The 17,538-nt window shown below is 38.0% G+C and overlaps 1 protein-coding gene across 2 annotated transcripts in view; it reads right to left on the reverse strand.

Moving 5' to 3' along the window:
- Positions 1 to 757: 757 nt before the first annotated feature.
- Positions 758 to 17,538, reverse strand: part of LOC121866482 (NADPH--cytochrome P450 reductase-like) — a 71,237-nt gene continuing 54,456 nt past the window's right edge. For both annotated transcript variants that reach the window (XM_042366196.1, XM_042366203.1), the window contains exons 10-14: positions 16,657 to 16,817; positions 16,085 to 16,188; positions 14,513 to 14,619; positions 3,072 to 3,193; positions 758 to 2,196 (exon numbers count right to left, since the gene is read on the reverse strand). In XM_042366196.1, coding sequence (XP_042222130.1) covers positions 2,052 to 2,196; positions 3,072 to 3,193; positions 14,513 to 14,619; positions 16,085 to 16,188; positions 16,657 to 16,817 — 639 coding nt within the window. In that variant the 3' untranslated portion in view covers positions 758 to 2,051. The remainder of the gene's footprint in view (positions 2,197 to 3,071; positions 3,194 to 14,512; positions 14,620 to 16,084; positions 16,189 to 16,656; positions 16,818 to 17,538) is intronic.

Raw genomic sequence — 17,538 nt, forward strand, 5'->3', positions numbered from 1 at the left:
TACCCTCCTAAATGTACCATACAAATAATAATCTATTTTGATTATAAAAAAGTATAAATAAATATGGTCAAGTCATTATCAGTAATTGTTATATTCCTACTGTGGGGTTTTGGACACAGTAGGTACACAGTTCACTGAACTTCGTTCTTGTAAAAAAACTCATGGGCAGAAGACATGCAGAGTAATGATTGTAATGGTGGTAATAATGGTAAATTTGACTTTGGGTGAGGTAGTAATGGTGGTGGGGACAGGTGAGAGGTGGTGCTAGAATGCACAAAGAATTATGGTAATACTTGAGGCTATTTTCAGGGCATTACTAAAATTTGTATCTTATAGTAAGCCGCACCCCCACTTTTGCAAAACCTTTTAGGACAAAAGTTCAGCTTATATTCGTCAAAATACAGCACGTATTTACTGTTTATTCATAGATCAACAATGGTGTTAGTCCTGTTCATAAGATGTTAAAAGACTTTTAATGATGGTAAAAAATAAACTATCATTCCCCATAAAGAAAATATTAGGTGTGCATTCCATTACTTTTCGTGATAAAGAATGAGCTGGAAATGATTGGGGAATAATTTCTTTATCAATAACAAAGGTGACCATGCCACAGGACCTGAGGGACAAAGGAATATGAAAATGATAGATTCATTAATATGAAGTAGTGTAAACAACAATTATTATGGACAAATACTAGACCCGGTATTCATGACAAAACTGTATAAAATTAATGTTATAGGACAATCATAAGAGTCAGTACACAAAGTATTTTACTTCACAGACCCCGGGGAGCAACAAATACCTCAGGAATCAGATGATATTACTGTTGCTGCATATACTCGCAGATCGCCAGATAAAAATCCCTCTATCCACTTCAGTCAACCTGGATGTAGTCATAGTTCAAAGTCTAAGGAAGTGAACCTAATTTCTATTTTCACTGCCTGAGTAAAAAAAATCCTTATCAGAAGAACATAGGGTGAAAGAAGAAGAAATGAACCACAGGATATTAAACTATTTGATTTAATGGAGGTTGCAACTTTTGGGTGAGTGAGTACTTAACTCTTTCAGGGCAACAGAACAACCACCATGACACACACTTAACCCTTAATCAGCAGTTGAGGATTTCCTACTCTGCCCCCATACATGCAAAAATGGAAAGCAAGGAACATAAAACGTCAACTGATAATGGCCGCTGTCAGTACAGCTAAATTCCCATGATGATGGCCGCCTTTTAAGGGTTAATGTTGAACAGACATCTTCTAGTTGTGAATTCACCACAATATCTAATGCAACATCATAAAAGTTTCACACAAATGTAACCAGCAATTGTCCTCGTATCAAACTATTCGTGTTTCAATTGGTACAGTATCTACCGAGTCCATATACAATGTTACTACTGACAATGGCAGTTAGAACTGTATTAAGTCTTAAGTGCAGGTTTCTTAATGCCCTTATGGTAAATACTATATAAGGCAGTGCAACTACTATTTTCTCACACTCATTAGATATTACCTGAACCAGGACAAAGACACAAACATGTCTTCTGCACAGGACTGATACTGCAGAGGACTAAAGGAGGATACACATGCAATATCAGTTGTGTAAATAAAAATCTGTATAAACTCTAAGGCTAGGCATACTCATTAGCCTTTAGTCTCATGCAGATAAAATATAAAATCTATTAATTTTGAGACTTACTTTCTGCAAGTCTTTAATACTGTACTTCTAAAAGTTAAATATCATAATGTAATATGTTTAATATAAAAGTCTAAAATCAATATATTAAAATAAAAACAGCCTAAATTAATTTTATATACAAAAAAATACTGTATATGCAAATTTTTGTTCCTATACTACAGGTATTTTAAAAAGTATTGATACAAGCTAAAATTCAACACAGAATGTTTCAACAGATATTCTTAACACACTTTTAGTAAAATTTCATAATGAAAAAAAAAATCCACATTCCCAATCTTACTAAAGAACTGATGTATGGTTACTTTAATATTGTGAACATCTATATAAAAAACATTTCTTACAAAAAGGATTTTTTAACTCCACACATCAGAAGAATAGCGTTTTGTGTTTATCATCTTCTTCACATATAGTTCTGCTTCACTCTGAGTCATTCCCCCCACTGTCTGACAAATCTTGTTTATGAGTGTGTTCACATCCCGAGCCATGCTCTTGGCATCTCTGAAAATCGGAGGAAAAAATAAGTACTGTATACATATAAATGGGATGGATGAATGAAAACAAAAACTGGACCCCTAGTGAGATACAAAACCGTGGAGGTTTAATGTAAACAGTCCAAGAACGTTTAGAGTGGAGGACTGTGGTCGCCAACCCTCAGCCTACAGTACTCTGGTAAAAGACCAAAGCTTGGATGAAGAAAAATTCTAAGAATATTTTCGTCTGAGCGGACAACGGTTCGCACACGTTCTTTCCCTGGTTGAGGAGGGGGATTTGGTGAAACACTGTAGGAACAGAGAAGTCATTTGCCCAAGGCAGCGACTTTTTTTTTGGGGATTAGCCCCCGGGCAGGTCACCGACCCACATCGGGGCCTGGGGGGCAAAAATGTAATAATAATAATAATAATAATAATAATAATAATAATAATAATAATAATAATAATAATAATAATAATAATATCAGGTTCAAAGAACTCAGTGGTGAGATTACCTGATATCCACAGTTGGTTCATAAGGTGGTAGCTGGTGGGATAACCACAGCTAAACCATAAGAGGCAGCAGTGCATATCCTATCTCCACTATCTATATTAATAACTTGTCACCTAGAAATAACTATTTATGATGAAAATAAATAAGTTTAAATTTTACCTATACAGTTCATTAGTTAAATGAACTTAACACTGAGTAGATGATACATATACAGTACTGTATATATATATATATATATATATATATATATATATATATATATATATATATATATATATATATATATATATATATATATATATATATATATATATATATATATATATATATATATATATACTAGAAAAAAATAGTTTTTACTTCACATTGTATCCAGGTACAGTACTTACCCACACACATACAGATGACCATTTTCCTCTCCAATTACCCGCCACACTTCAGCCTTGTTTTCTTCCAGTAGATGAGTTACATACCGCTTCTCTGGTTGGTCCCGGCTAAATGCAACATACAGCTGCAAAAGCAAATTATCTTTAGAATGATTTTGTACTGGTGGTGGGAATACAGTACCATACATTTATATTTTCTTACACTTTTGAGGCTTTTCTCATTTAAAGTATATACTGGGTAGAAATAAAAACAAATATTCCCATACAGTATACCATGTATTTTTGTTTGTTATTATCATTTATTCATTCTTACTGCTGTTGTAGATGTATTCTGCTATGGAACTCCCCTTCTACAACAAGGCTCCTGGCACTTCACCCAAGCCAGCATTAAATCCTTCCCCATTTCACTCAATACTCTACACCCTCCTCGTTTATACTCTCTAGTGCTAACTGAATTTACATTCCACTCACTACTAGTATAACGTTGGCCCTATTCTTACACCTTCTTAAGTCTCTTCCTTTCTCTCTTACCATTCACTTCTGACTTATACATTGATTTTAACTATTGCCAATCCAGGTTCCAAACATATGCTACGAGTGTGTTTACCTTGGTATACAGTAATCTCCCTGTTAGCCGGAATAATTGATGCAGAACAGTTCCGGGTTTGGAGATGAATTCTGTCATCCATGAAAATTTTTCACGTACTGGTGGAAGTTTTTCCTAGTCAAAAATTATGCATCTTGCATGAAGCGACTTAACTGCAGTCAAACAGATGCAGAACTATATTTATTTATTGAACATAACTGTACACGTACAATATATTGTAAATACAGTAAAATATATATGGTACAGTAAGTCCGCGCTTAACGTTGTTTTGGTACTACGTCGCTAAACTTTAGAGACCAAAAATTTTTAAAGTCCCAGTGATCCGATACTATGTACGTCGTTTTGCGTCATCACAGACTACATTTTACGATGCATAACCCTCTCTCATCTGGCCGTGCTATGCTCTCTCGGCTTGGCGCAGTCTCAGTGACTCACCACCCCCCTCCTCCGCTTCCACCCTCCTCCTCCGCTTCCACCCTCCTCCTCCCCTCCCACCATACTCCTCCCCTCCCGCCATTCGCCCCCCTCCGCTTCACTCCCCACCACACACATGCTCTACCACCTTTGCCCATCGGTGAGTACCAATACAAACTTAGTAGTTGTATATGTATGAACTATTTTCTATAGAAATGGCAATGATTTTCTGTATATGTAAAGTATTTCATGGGGCAAAGGGAGGCTCAGGAACGTAATTCCTGTATTTTATTTATTTCTTATGGGGAAAATTGATGCGCTTAATGTGGTTTCGTATAACAATTTCAATTGTTTATTCCTTGACAGAGGAAGCGGGATCCTTGTGCTGTCACTAGGTGCCCCTGTACAATGACACCAGAATCATCTGGCAAGTGTGACAAGTATATACAGTATAAATATTATAAAGGGGCTTACTAAACCCTAAGGAAGGAAGGATATTCCTTTAACACATAATCAATATTATTTACAAAATATCTGGCCAGTATGGGGAGGATCATCGTGTCTCCGTCAGAGGGTCGTGGAGTGGTGGTCCAGCAGGCGTCACGGAAGCGTTGTGTGTGGGGACATCTTAGGAGGTAGTGGATAAGGGTGCTGCTGTTGGGTCTTCTGCATAATGCACAAGAGCGTTGCTCAGGGGATGCGGGGATACCAATCTCCCAAGCAAAGTCATACCCAATGATGATACGGGCAGCAATCACGTCCCCTTTCCGCGACCCTTTCCCGTAGACGTACGAGAGGTCAGGAAGTTTACAGAGGACATCGTACCAGGTGGGCGGGGAGTCCAGGGGGATGGCTGCTTCCCGAGCTTCTCTCTGTTTGCGGCGAATTTGGGTCCTAATCTGTAAAAGTGTTCGAGGAACAATGTAGTCAGGTGTGGCCTTGTTGCAGCCAGTCTTGGCAAGGCCATCTGCTGCCTCATTCCCCAAGATACCGACATGACTGGGTATCCATAGGAATGTCACAGGACGGCCTGCATCCTGAAGTGTGGATGTTAACCCTCGTATTCGGAGGATGAGGTCCTTATTTTCCCCTGATCCAAATGCGATCCCGTCGAGAGCAGACCTGGAATCGCAGCAGACAAGCAAGGGGCAGAAACCATCTGCTAATTCCTCAGCGAGAAGAGCAGCAAGGAGGGCTATTAGTTCAGCCTGAGTGGAGGATGCCCCGTCAGAAACTCTGAGAGACAGTTTGATAGGCTCAGGGGCATCAGGACGGGAGATGGACACCAGCCCTGGCCCTACCTGTAGCGGGGTCAACAGAACCATCAGTGTAGAGGACGACCCTACCTGGGGACCAGTGGGCGATCCTGGAGAGGCGGTATTTGCAGAGAATAACAGGGTTCACCTGCGATTTCGGGAGCGGTCCACCGAGGGCAATCACTTCAGGTTGAAAATCCAGCCAGGGAGAAGGAGACGAACCAACAGCAGGGGTGACAACAATATCAGGCAGGAGGTCGTGTTCCTGAAGGGCTCGGATGAGTGACCCTCGCCACTGTCTTCTAGATGGAGGTCGGTCTCGGACAGCAGGAGTCAAGTTGGTTTGGACATAGTTGCCCCGAGGATCCCGTAGAATGGAAATGGCAGTTTTTAGGTAAAACTCCTGGACACGATCCTGTAAGGGGGAAAGACCAAGTTCGGTATATAGAAAAGTAGAGCGTGTCCACTGAGGAGCCCCAAGGATGATAAGAGCAGCTTTCCTCTGGATAACTTCGAGACGGTTGACAGCAGTCCAACTAATGTTGACGAGGGCAGGGGCGGCGTAGTCGACACAGGAACGGACAAAGGACTTGTACATGGTGAGAAGGACACTGAACAGAACAATGCACCACCACAGCGGCTGTTTGGCTAGTACTGTAGGTAAATTTAAAAATTTCAGTAAAAAATGCGGCAGACTAAACCTCGACATATCAGTTTCAAATTTGGCATGGAGTCTTAGATATGTATAAGGAACAATGCCTGAAGAGTGCAGCTTTGAGCAAAATTTCACTGCCCCTTATTGTACAGACATTTTCTGTTTATTTCTAAGCCACATTAGAATACTGTAATGATTTTTACACAACTTTTATAATTTTATAACATCAATCAAAGGCAACATGCCATTTCACAGGCCACCTCATACCCAGTTTTTCTCCCCATCATAGTGAGTCAAGCTACAGGTACACCACTGATTTTCCGGCACCATTGGTTCCAAAGCCTTGCCGGATTATCCTTTTTGCCAGACCAACTGAGGTCACGTAATAATAATTCAACAATACGCCTCTGACCCACTAATTATACACCTCCTGTGTCTCTAAAGCACTATGGACTGCTAGAAACTTAAATTAAACAAATATTAAATGTAAATTAAATGTGAAAAAAGCCAAAATTTTGAGCAACATTACTGTACACACGTTGTACTCATATGTACTGTACTACACTAGACTAAAAATTTTATCTCTTGTGCAACTATGTGATGTTTATACTCAGATTAATCACTATATTACAAGAATTCAAGCAATGTAATTTATATTCTGTTAAGTCTAGTCAGCTACATTTTATAAAATAAAAACTTTAAGCCTAAAACTGCCTTCACCCTGACTGGGAGGAAGGGGAGGGAGGGGTTGAGATGTTGACAGCTGTCAAGAAGGGGAGATAACAAAGTGGATAGTTATCAAAACAGAAGGAGTTTTAATTTTTCCCTTAAAAAATGTCACTGAATTGACAAGGCCGTATTTAATTTGCATTGCTGTAATTCTTGTAATATAGTGATTAATTTGGGTATGTATAAACATCACATAGTTTGCACTAGACATAAAATTTTTAGTAATTAACCCATTACAGTTTACCCTTAGGACAATTATTTCTTTTACCTTTTTCACAATATATATTTAGGATGGTGTGTGCATGTAAATTAGTAAAAAGATATCAAGAAAGTTACATATATCTTCCCGAAAATACGAGTTAAAAAACTTGTACACAAATATACTACACTGGACTAAAATTTATATCTCTTGTGCAAACTATAAGTTTTTGCTCAAATTAATCACTATCTTACAAGGATTCCAGCAATGCAATTTATATTCTGCTAAGTCCAGTCAGCTACATTTTATAAGATAAAAACTTTAAGCCTAAAACTACCTTCGCCCTGGCTGGGAGGGAGGGAGGGAAGTTAAGTGCCCCCTCATAATTTTGTCCAGACTAAAGGAGGTGCCGGACCATCAGTTCCCGGATAATCGGTGGTGTACCTGTATTGGTAGTCTGGGTTTTGACCTAATGTTAAATGAGAAAGGGTGTTAAAAATGTTATATTGCTAAACCAAATTATCGTTAAGTGAATTAACGCTACATAAGGGATACCTGTATAATAAATATAATCAACAGTACAGTGGTGAAACCAGCAGTCCAGTGACCAGCCTTCACTCTACACAGAAGGTTTTAAAGGCACTGAGCCTTTCACATGTTCCTTTATACAAGCCCTGTCCTTCACAATTATGTGTACGGTTAAGGTGGTGAGACGGAGATCATGTGAAAGCGAGGCGATAGCTTTTCTTCCTTCATGCTGCTTAATTACCTGGACTTTCATTTTCTGTTCTAGATCTATCACTTTAAGTTTATGAGCAGGTCCTGCACTCTTACTATGACATGGGAGCTTTCAAGTCATTTTGCAGTACAATTAACCCTTAAAGGTCTGACGAATCTTGGGAAGTCTCCCTTCAAAAACTGAATAATAGGCTAAAAAATTAAAATCATAAAATGAACGTTCTAGTCTTATGAAAATGTCAGACATACATGTTAGTTAATAGGAAATAAGGTAATTATTACGGTACTCACCACCTATGGTTATTGGCCAGTTGGCGAGACATCGTACCTCAGCACCCCTCTAGCAGTTATCGTACATCTAGGTGTGAACGGTGGTGCACTACCAACTCACTCCATGTTCTTACAACTTCACATGGTTCCTTATTATTACACTATATATATAGTACATTCACCACTCTGTGGCTTGGAGTGGCAGGGCTTGGGAGCTGGAGTTCTAAGTGGATAATCCAGAAAGGTAGACATGTGACCTTCCTCCATAGTGACAACTGTTATACTGATTATTTGCTGAAGATGCAGTCAAGGAGAAGTGTGGGTGCCGGGGATAAGCTAGTGCCACACTAAGAATCACACTACTCACGCCGGAAAGAAAAAAATTAAGTGCTAGATTGACGAAATCAGACCCCTACTATGACGGGGGCTGTGGGATGACGTCAGACCGTTAAGGGTTAAGGGCGATTTACAAAAGCAAATTCGAAGATGATGCGTAGAGGATGCACGCTGTAGTGATCTAACAACGTGACCGAGTGCAAAATGGCACCTTACAGGACACCTCGTCCAGCCGCCTTACGCCTACTCAGTGCGTCTCTTCTAAACTACTTGACCTCCGTAATGACGGATACTTGTCTGCAACCCGAAAATGGACTTGGGAAAGAGTATCCATAAAGTTGGAAATCTGTAACTCGGGGAGTGTCTGCATAAAATTATTACTGTACAACATGAATTTAACTTATTGTATTTATTACTGGCATATAATAACTGTGAACACCAAAAATTATCTTGTGTCATTTTGTTTGGAGAATTTTTTTTCGTAGGGATGTATCTCAGCTTTTTATTATGGGAGTCTATGGGAAAATGGGATCCAACTTATGAGAAGTCAATTAACAAAATGATTTTAAGAAATGGAACCCTTTTGTAAATCAAGGAATGCCTGTACAGCAGTGACGTATTCTTAATGAGCGCAAGGCATGCATTGCATGCCTAGCATACAGCAAAATATATTTTTAAATAGTATCTTCAATAATACAGATCTAATTTTACTCTTCACAGTTTTCACTCAGGAAAGTCGAGGAGACTTGGCATCCCTCAATGCATGCAAAAGAATAAGCCGCATGCCCTCAATGGACATATAAACGTAACCATCCTATCAATAACATGCTAAGATGAACTTTATTGTGTTGAAGCATAAAGAATTTGAACAATTTTAGTAAAATGTAATACTTTTTTCCCTTAATAAGCATGAAGTCTTATGTTATACGGTGATATTATATTACCTAAGAGTTGTTGTTCCATAAGAGTGGCTATTTAATAAGGTTTCTGTAAATGTAATGGGTACAAATGCATGCAATTAGAAAACTGCATTCACTTGTCGAGCAGCTCTCAGTCAGCTGGACAAAACTGGTCCACATTATAACTTAAAATTTCTAAATAACCTTACAGTCAGCTTTCAGATGTAGTTTTTCACTTGGGAAAGTTATTCAGTTTTCTGTTTTAATTGAAATAATAATTGGATCATAGAAATAAAAATATTTACAAATTATTTAAATGTTCAGCAATAAGATAATTGACAACTTTACAGAGGGCCAGCATTGTGCATGATGCCAAGCCATTTTTTTAACTACTTTATTTCTAAATTACTGTAGATCACACTGAAAGCTTAATATTCTTTTGCCATAAGTATTTTTGCACCCATTATTTAATGATACTTTGTCAGATGCCACTGATATAATTTAAGAAATTAGGTGTTTATAAAAGCTTGACAACCCTTGTTTAGAGAAAGGCCATATCCTACTTGATATTTGATTTGATAACTGATATATGTGGTGTTCTGCATGACTCACCAGTGCAACCATGGTATGCCACTACTATACAGTACTTACATTTTGTGTATGTGCTCTCCTGGTGTGATTATTATAAATGTACAAATAACATACAAATAATTGCTATTTATTAAATTTAATCTCTCTGTCTTCCAGGAAGTATCAAATCACTTTCTTTAACCTTTGGCATAATTTTTATCAATTGCCCTGAGTAATGGATGCATACAGAATGAGGTGACAAATGAAACTGCTTGTAAAAGGCTTATTCTCAATTGGGATGCGTTCCTCAAAAACCTAATGTTAAGCGATGATAGCTAAATGAGGGATAATGAGAAATAATATCCTAAATGAGGGATAATGAGAAATAATATCCTAAATGAGGGATAATGAGAAATAATATCCTAAATGGGGGATAACAAGGAATAATATCCATGGAGATGGCATGTAATGATACAATGTTTCTTATTATGTTATCGTAGGTAACTGCATGGTTTATATAATTTGTTTATCACTGTGCCCGTATATATTATTTTAAGAAAACTATGGCTACAGGAGGTAAATACACACAAAAAGTTTTTTTTTTCCTAAATACTCCCTGCCGTAAAATATGATACTGTATTTTTGGTCTACCTGTATATTAATGTGTGTGTATGTGACATCTTATTGAGGGAGGGAGGGTTGGAGGCCGAGGGAGGGAGGGCTCCTCAGTTATCAGGCAACTCACTTTCCACCCACACACATCCATGTTCTTTATTTTTTCTTATTTTAAAGTTTTACATGATATTATCTTTATTTCTAAGCCACATTAAGGTATTTTAATGATTTTATACAACTTTTATCGCATTAATGCTCAAGAAATGGCTAAGAAACGTGGCACAGTGAGTGCGTGTGTGTGTCTACTGCGCTGTATGTAACATCACAGGACGCGGCTGGAGTGGTGAGTCGGCCACTCCACACACTTTCACTTTCAACACAAACACCCACGCTCTTCATATGTCTTGGTTCATAGTTTTATATTATATTGTCTTCATTTCTCACCCACATCAGAGTATTGTAATGATTTTTCCACAACTTTTATAACATTACTGTTGATTTTTAGTAGTTGTGGAACACATTCTAATTTTCCCCATAAGATTAAGTAAAGTGAATTCGTCCCCTGGTTCATCCGGACATTTACCACATCCATACACCGTCTCCCCCTGAAGTGTCCAGACGTGCGAGGGTTTACTGTACAGTTATTTGCAGTTTTACACAGGTCTACCTGTTACCAGTTACATACTTTTTACATTTACTCTTTCAGGCTGGTTCTCTCTCTCTGGGCCCAGTCTGGGGTAAATACACATGTCCTGTATACAACAGACTCGAGATAAATGGCAGTTCCTCTCTCTCACTAAAGTCGTATCAAGTTATTACATATTTTCATCATTTTCACTCTGACAAAAATTCACAAATATTTTAAAACTTTCTAATAAACTCATGCAAGCTCCATAATATGGTTCTGCGCATGACGCCAGCGGACTATAGGTTGGGGACCATTGCTCTATATACTCTACTCACCAGCAGATGCTGTCATCTTGAACCTAGAGTAGGCATACACTGTCCACTCAGCTGACTGTAATACTTAACTGTAATCTTGTCTTAACACTTCCGATGGAGATTGGGTGAGGGATTAGTGGGTCATGTTACTGATCTAACCTGACCTATACTGAATGTACAGTATAGTCTACGTAACTGTAATCACTTTTTACATTCTTAACACCGCTTCAACACTGCATTCTTGGCAGATTTTGTTCTGATACAGTAAAGAACAGGGGGCCCCCAAGTTCGCGGATTTTTACATCGCGGTTCTCGGTTATTTGTGGATGACACCCTGGTTGTACCCAAGAATGTCTGTGGGCAGTTTTATAGTTGCCGGCATTTTCACGGCTGGGACAGGGAGCCATTCGTTCTAGAGACAATAATTTCCTTTACCTGTATTGTAAATATGTGTGTTTGTGTAGACACACACACACACACACACAAAACACCTACAAATAAATAATGATGGGAAAATAATCTTAAGTCCGATCTCTATTATAGTATTTATTAGTAGAGAAGGGACTTGAGGGTAAACTCACATTTTTAATAAATCTGTTTCTGATTATTTGCGAGAGGATTTTCCAATTATTATTTATTTGTACGTATTTTGTGTGTGTGTGTGTGTGTGTGTCTACACACACACACACATATACAGTACTACAGGTAAAAGAAATAATTGTCTTAAGGGCAAACACATAAAAAGAATATACATTTCTTTGTACAGAAGTAAAAATGTACCCCCCCCACCCCCAATCAGCAAATGTTATTTGCGGATTTGGCGATTCGCGGCCATTTTGAGAACCTAACCCTCGCGAATTTGGGAGGCTCCCTGTACACAACATAAATTGTACGCAAAAACAGCAGCTAGCGAAGGAACAACCTTTTACAATGGCAGTACTACAACATGAACTAAGCGATTCAAGCAGCTAGTCTACCCATTTACCTGTCATATGGGGATGCACTGGAGCATGATGCAATTTCTCGGAACCCCTGGAAATTTTATTCCCAGGCCCAGAAAGGAGTGATTTGGATAGATTTTTTTTTCAGAAAATGCACCTGATTGTTAACCTGAGAAACTCATAAACAAACCCTGAATTAGAGAATTTTCCGGAAAAATTCCGGCTAACAGAGATACAGTAAGTCCCCATTGAATGAAAGGGTTAGGTTCCACTAAAACGCTTTCGTTATGTGGATTACATTCATCGAAACCATTTTTCCCATATAAATTAATGTAATAAGGGGAGGATGTGTTCCTGTACTAAGCTCTGTGATAGATTAATATACTGTACATTTCTAAGGTCTGTGACAAAATAATTGCAACACATCAAAACACAGTGCTGAAGATAAAAACAATAAAACTTGTAAAACTTAAAGGTACATAAAGAGTGTCGGTGATATGCAGAGGGAGGGAGGGAGGGCGGGAGGAAGATAGTAAGTGGTGAGCAGATGATGCGTCAGTCAGTTTGGTTGGTAACACTGGCTGCAGGACTGCCAGACAATTTAACAACGGATGTCTACCCACAAAATTGAGCGTAAGTATAAATGGCCAACGTTGTATTCCTTCTACATTATGTTACATAAATTTTAAATTATGGAGAGAGAATAACAAATAAACACTGTACAGTATTGTACAATATTATACTGTACTATCATGAATGACAGTCATAAAATGAGTGAGAGAGGCAGTGTTGGTGAGATGCAGTGGGAGGGAGGAAGGGAGGGAGGAAGGTGAAATTATGATTTAGGTGGTGATAATAGAGGTGATGGTGGTGATCATGGAGCTGGTAGTGAGAAAGCAGAAAGGTGGGGGTGACGTACCTTTCATAATAGTAGAAAATTCTTTGGTTAATCTGCAAATGGGTAGTAAATACTGTACTTGATTCATTATAGTGTGGATTCGTTCAAAAGATTAACGTTCAGTGCGGACTTACTGTACAGGGTATTACTATATCTACTCAAAAATACGAGGTGAACAATAACACTGCTCATAGCTCAGCCTCACCCACTTTGAGTCCAACTGGGTGGCGACTCGGCTACATACCATCTCCACAGATATTATTCAGCATTATCCCTCGTTTAGGGTTTTATTTCTCAATATTCCTCATTTAGCTATCATCTTCTTTAACAATTGGTTTTTCAAGAACGCATCCCAATTGTTAAATGACGGATGCTGTAATTGTATAGAATATTAAAAATCAACAGTAAATTAATGACAGGGTTGTAAGCAATAGTAATCTAGCTTGAAAGAGTCGTTTGACAGAAAATTTAACATGACTGCATATAATAGTACAGGTAAACCTTGCGATATGATGGGGTTAGGTTCCTGAAAACCCATCGCTAGGTGAATTATCGTAAACAGGGAGCATTAAAACATGGGGTTCAATGGGATATGTTCCCAGCCAGTCCTCAAACACACATGTATCATCGACAAAACAATTCCTACAATACTACTATCAGTACAAAACATTTTCAAATAAACAACAGTCACCACATCCTGAAGAATAAGCCTGGTCATCATCACGTGTCCCCTTTGAGGCTAAGGGGACTCTTGTAGGAGGAGTGGAGACGTCACTCTGACTCTCACACAGCCTCTAGGAAGTCTCTATGCTGTTTAATAATGTCTTGGATGCCTTGGCCTTCCCAGACATTTTCAAAGTTACACTGCTCACTTTAGTCACAAAAACATAGCAAAAGCACTTGTCACGAAAACAGAACGAACAACGATAACAAAAACAATGATAGCGGCTGACACTGCTCATATTTTCAAAACAACAGAGTCGACGCACTCTACAGTCACAAAAATACTGGAAATATCACTTTACAGTTTCCATAACACAGTTCTATCTAAATGTTAGTGCGGTCCTCTCACTATATAAGAAGAAATAAAACACAATAAAACACTGTTGCTAAGTACAATGTATGATGCTGGCTGATAATCATGCAATGTCATGCAATGGTGGGTTTACGATCGACAAAGAACCAAACACAGGGCTGTAGAGCATATGGGTTGGCCGTGTGGAGGCGCGTGGGTAGGCTTACAAGTGAAGGTAGAGATGCATCTCGGAATATCGTATCGTGAGATTTACCTGTAACACGGTTTTATTTGGAGAGAAAAAATGCTGAAATATCAAGAGAATTCTGACTAGAGTGTGTGAGAATTAAATTACTGTACCTTCAAAAGACCAGATTCTTTATATGCCATTAGCTCCTCTTCATACAAAAAGTCATTGGCCTTATTACGACAGCCAAAGTAAAGGATGGTATCCCCAACAGGCTTTCCTGAGGAGTTACAAAACAGTCAATATATGTTATACAGTACATGTGAAATATCAAGACATGATATGTACAACTGCAAACTGCTCATTGAATAACAACAAAGGTGCGCCAGATATAATGTACACAAGAAACAGAGCAAGAAAGGCAGAAAGGAGAAGAAAGGCAGAAAGGAGAAGAAAGGCAGAAAGGAGAAGAAAGAAAGAGAGGAGAAGAAAGAGAGGAGAGAAGAGGAGGCAAAAGGAGCATTTTTTTCTTTTCTTTTTTTTACAAAGAAAAAAAAATAGACAATAAATTATGATAATAGTAACACCTGGTGTGGTACATATCCCCCAGAGTGGTAGTGACTGAGGTAGATTGTGGTACAGTCTCACCCAAAAGTTCATTAACTCTTCCAGCCAGCTATTGCTGCACTGCCTGCTTCAGATGTATGAACTTGAGTCTGTTAATTCGAACCTTTAGATTCATTCGTATTGGTTTCATGTTCTGGTTGGTACTGAGACAGTTTCAAACATCTGAAGCAGGCAGTGCAGCAATAGCTGGCAAGGAGAGTTAAACTTTTGGGTGAGACTGTACCTCTCCCTCATCTTGGTAGTGACAGAGAGCATGAGAAAAGAAGACGAGAAGAGAAGAACAAAGTGAGAAGAAGAGAGAGGAAGGGAGAAGGAGGGAGAGGAAGAGAGAGAAGCGAGAAGAAGAGAGATGAAGGGAGGAAGTCTAGATAACAAAAATAATTTTAATTATTAAGAAGCAATAACTTAACCAAGTTAAGTTCAGTAAATTATTGTTTTATTAATTATATGATATGATAAATGTTATGTCAGTGATGCTGATCAGCTACATTTCTCACTGTTTATTCAAAGAGCTATTAACCTCACTTTTACCTATGGTACCTTTGATGTTTCTCTCTTCTGTTGTGTAAGTGATATGCATGACAATCAGGAATATTTTATGAACAATTAATATTCATTTAATGAATAACATTCCCCAAAGGCTAAAGATTATAAGTCAGTCAGTGGTTATTGGTTGCATATTTTGATGTTTATGCAAAATTGCTGTGAGCGCCAAGCCAGAGGCTATTTTCAGCCTAATGCTTCCTGCCATATGTTTCCTGATAAATACAGTATTTTTTCTACAATCTTATTTAGGTGTAATATTTATCTCTTAATTTAAATTTTATGGCTCCAATGTTGTACAGTACAGGATTGTCTTTACCCATTTTGTAGGAGGGTTAACTGCATAACTAATTTAGCAAATTTCTCTACTTACTAGTCATTTGGAATCACTTTCCATGTATTGTAGTGGTGGTTCTGCAGCTTATAGCTTTTGTCAGATAAACTGCCTGGACTTTGCCCATAACTATTCAACCTCCTTTAGGTCAGTTAAACCAATAATCAAGAAATCAAAGGTCACAAAATCAGGTTTATATATATAAACCGGGGTATATACAGTACAGTATATAAAATATCACCTTCTTCTTTCTGATGGCTTCTGTCTTGGATAAACCCTCTGAAAGGAGCAATACCAGTACCTGGTCCAATCATCAGCACTGGAGTCTGTGGCTTACTGGGTAACCTTTATGTAAAAGGAAAATTTTTAATGGCAATTAACTACAGTACTATTACTTATTATACTAATATTAGTATATTCAGCACTGCAACATAAGTATGGCTAAATGAATACACTGGACATAGGAACTTACAAACTTTTCTCATGCATTATTTTTCAACGGATACTGATAGACTCTTTACTGGGCCTTTACCAATTACTGTGCTGTACATGTGATGACAAGCATAAGATATAAATCATACGTATTTTGAATATATGGTGAGAGTGAATTCTTAAAAACATATGAATGTCAATAAGATTTAGAGGAAAAAATAAATGAGGCATGTGCTACACAAAAACTGTACAAAAGAGAGAGGTAAAATTTGAATGAAAAAGGAACTAGCCATATCAAGAGCTGGAGAAGCAAAAACCAATAATAAAAAGATAACAGTGTTGATGTTTCACACAAAGCACTTCACAAAATAATAAACTAACCTGAACTGTGATTTTCTGACAAAGATTGGTACATAATACTTAATGCCATTGTCAGGCTTTAACTTGTAAAGATGTGTGGTACACACTCCTTTATTTGTTCTCCCTGTAGGTGTAATGTACTTCAATACATTCGCAGTCACATGGATTCTGCTAGGATGGAGCTGCAAGGGAAAATTTAAGATTTATTACTTCTTTCTTTCTTGTTTAATGTAGAAATACACACACACATCTTCCTTTTATTTGTGGTCATTCAGGTATTTTTACTTCTGTTATAAATGTGTTATGCAGTGGTATGCTCATTCCATCATAAGGAACTAAGTTTGGTTTAATCCTGACACCTCGCACAAGCCAGCATCACCCATTAGCAGCCCATGCTTCCCCAAAAATCACTTGAAGCCATGCTCTCCATCCATTCATTCACACACACACACACACACACACACACACACACACACACACACACGGCTGCTTCCTGGATCTCTATCCCCCTATATCTAGTGCAATCTTCACTTCATTCTTCCATATCCTTCTTGATCTTCCATTCTCTTTATTACTCCCCACTTCTAAATTATACAATAGTGTATAAAATGTTTTCTTCCAAATTTTCACCTCTCATTCTCGCATATATCTATGCCATCTACTCCATCTCCAAATATCTGTATTTCTTATTCTCTGCATTACTAGACTTTACATCCTGCTTTCAAGCAAATAATTTCTGTTGTTTATAATGTGCCCCTTGCTCTTGCATCCAGAAACCATGCATCATACCAACATTACAATGTCAGCTTAAGTCTCCTGGATATTCCAACTTTATTTCTTCTGCACTGGTTATCTCTCTTAATACATTTCTCAACCTATTCATCAATCTCTTTGCTGACTCAT

Source organism: Homarus americanus, unplaced genomic scaffold (assembly GCF_018991925.1).
Source record: "Homarus americanus isolate GMGI-L3 unplaced genomic scaffold, GMGI_Hamer_2.0 scaffold32583, whole genome shotgun sequence".
Classification (NCBI taxonomy): Eukaryota; Metazoa; Arthropoda; class Malacostraca; order Decapoda; family Nephropidae; genus Homarus; species Homarus americanus.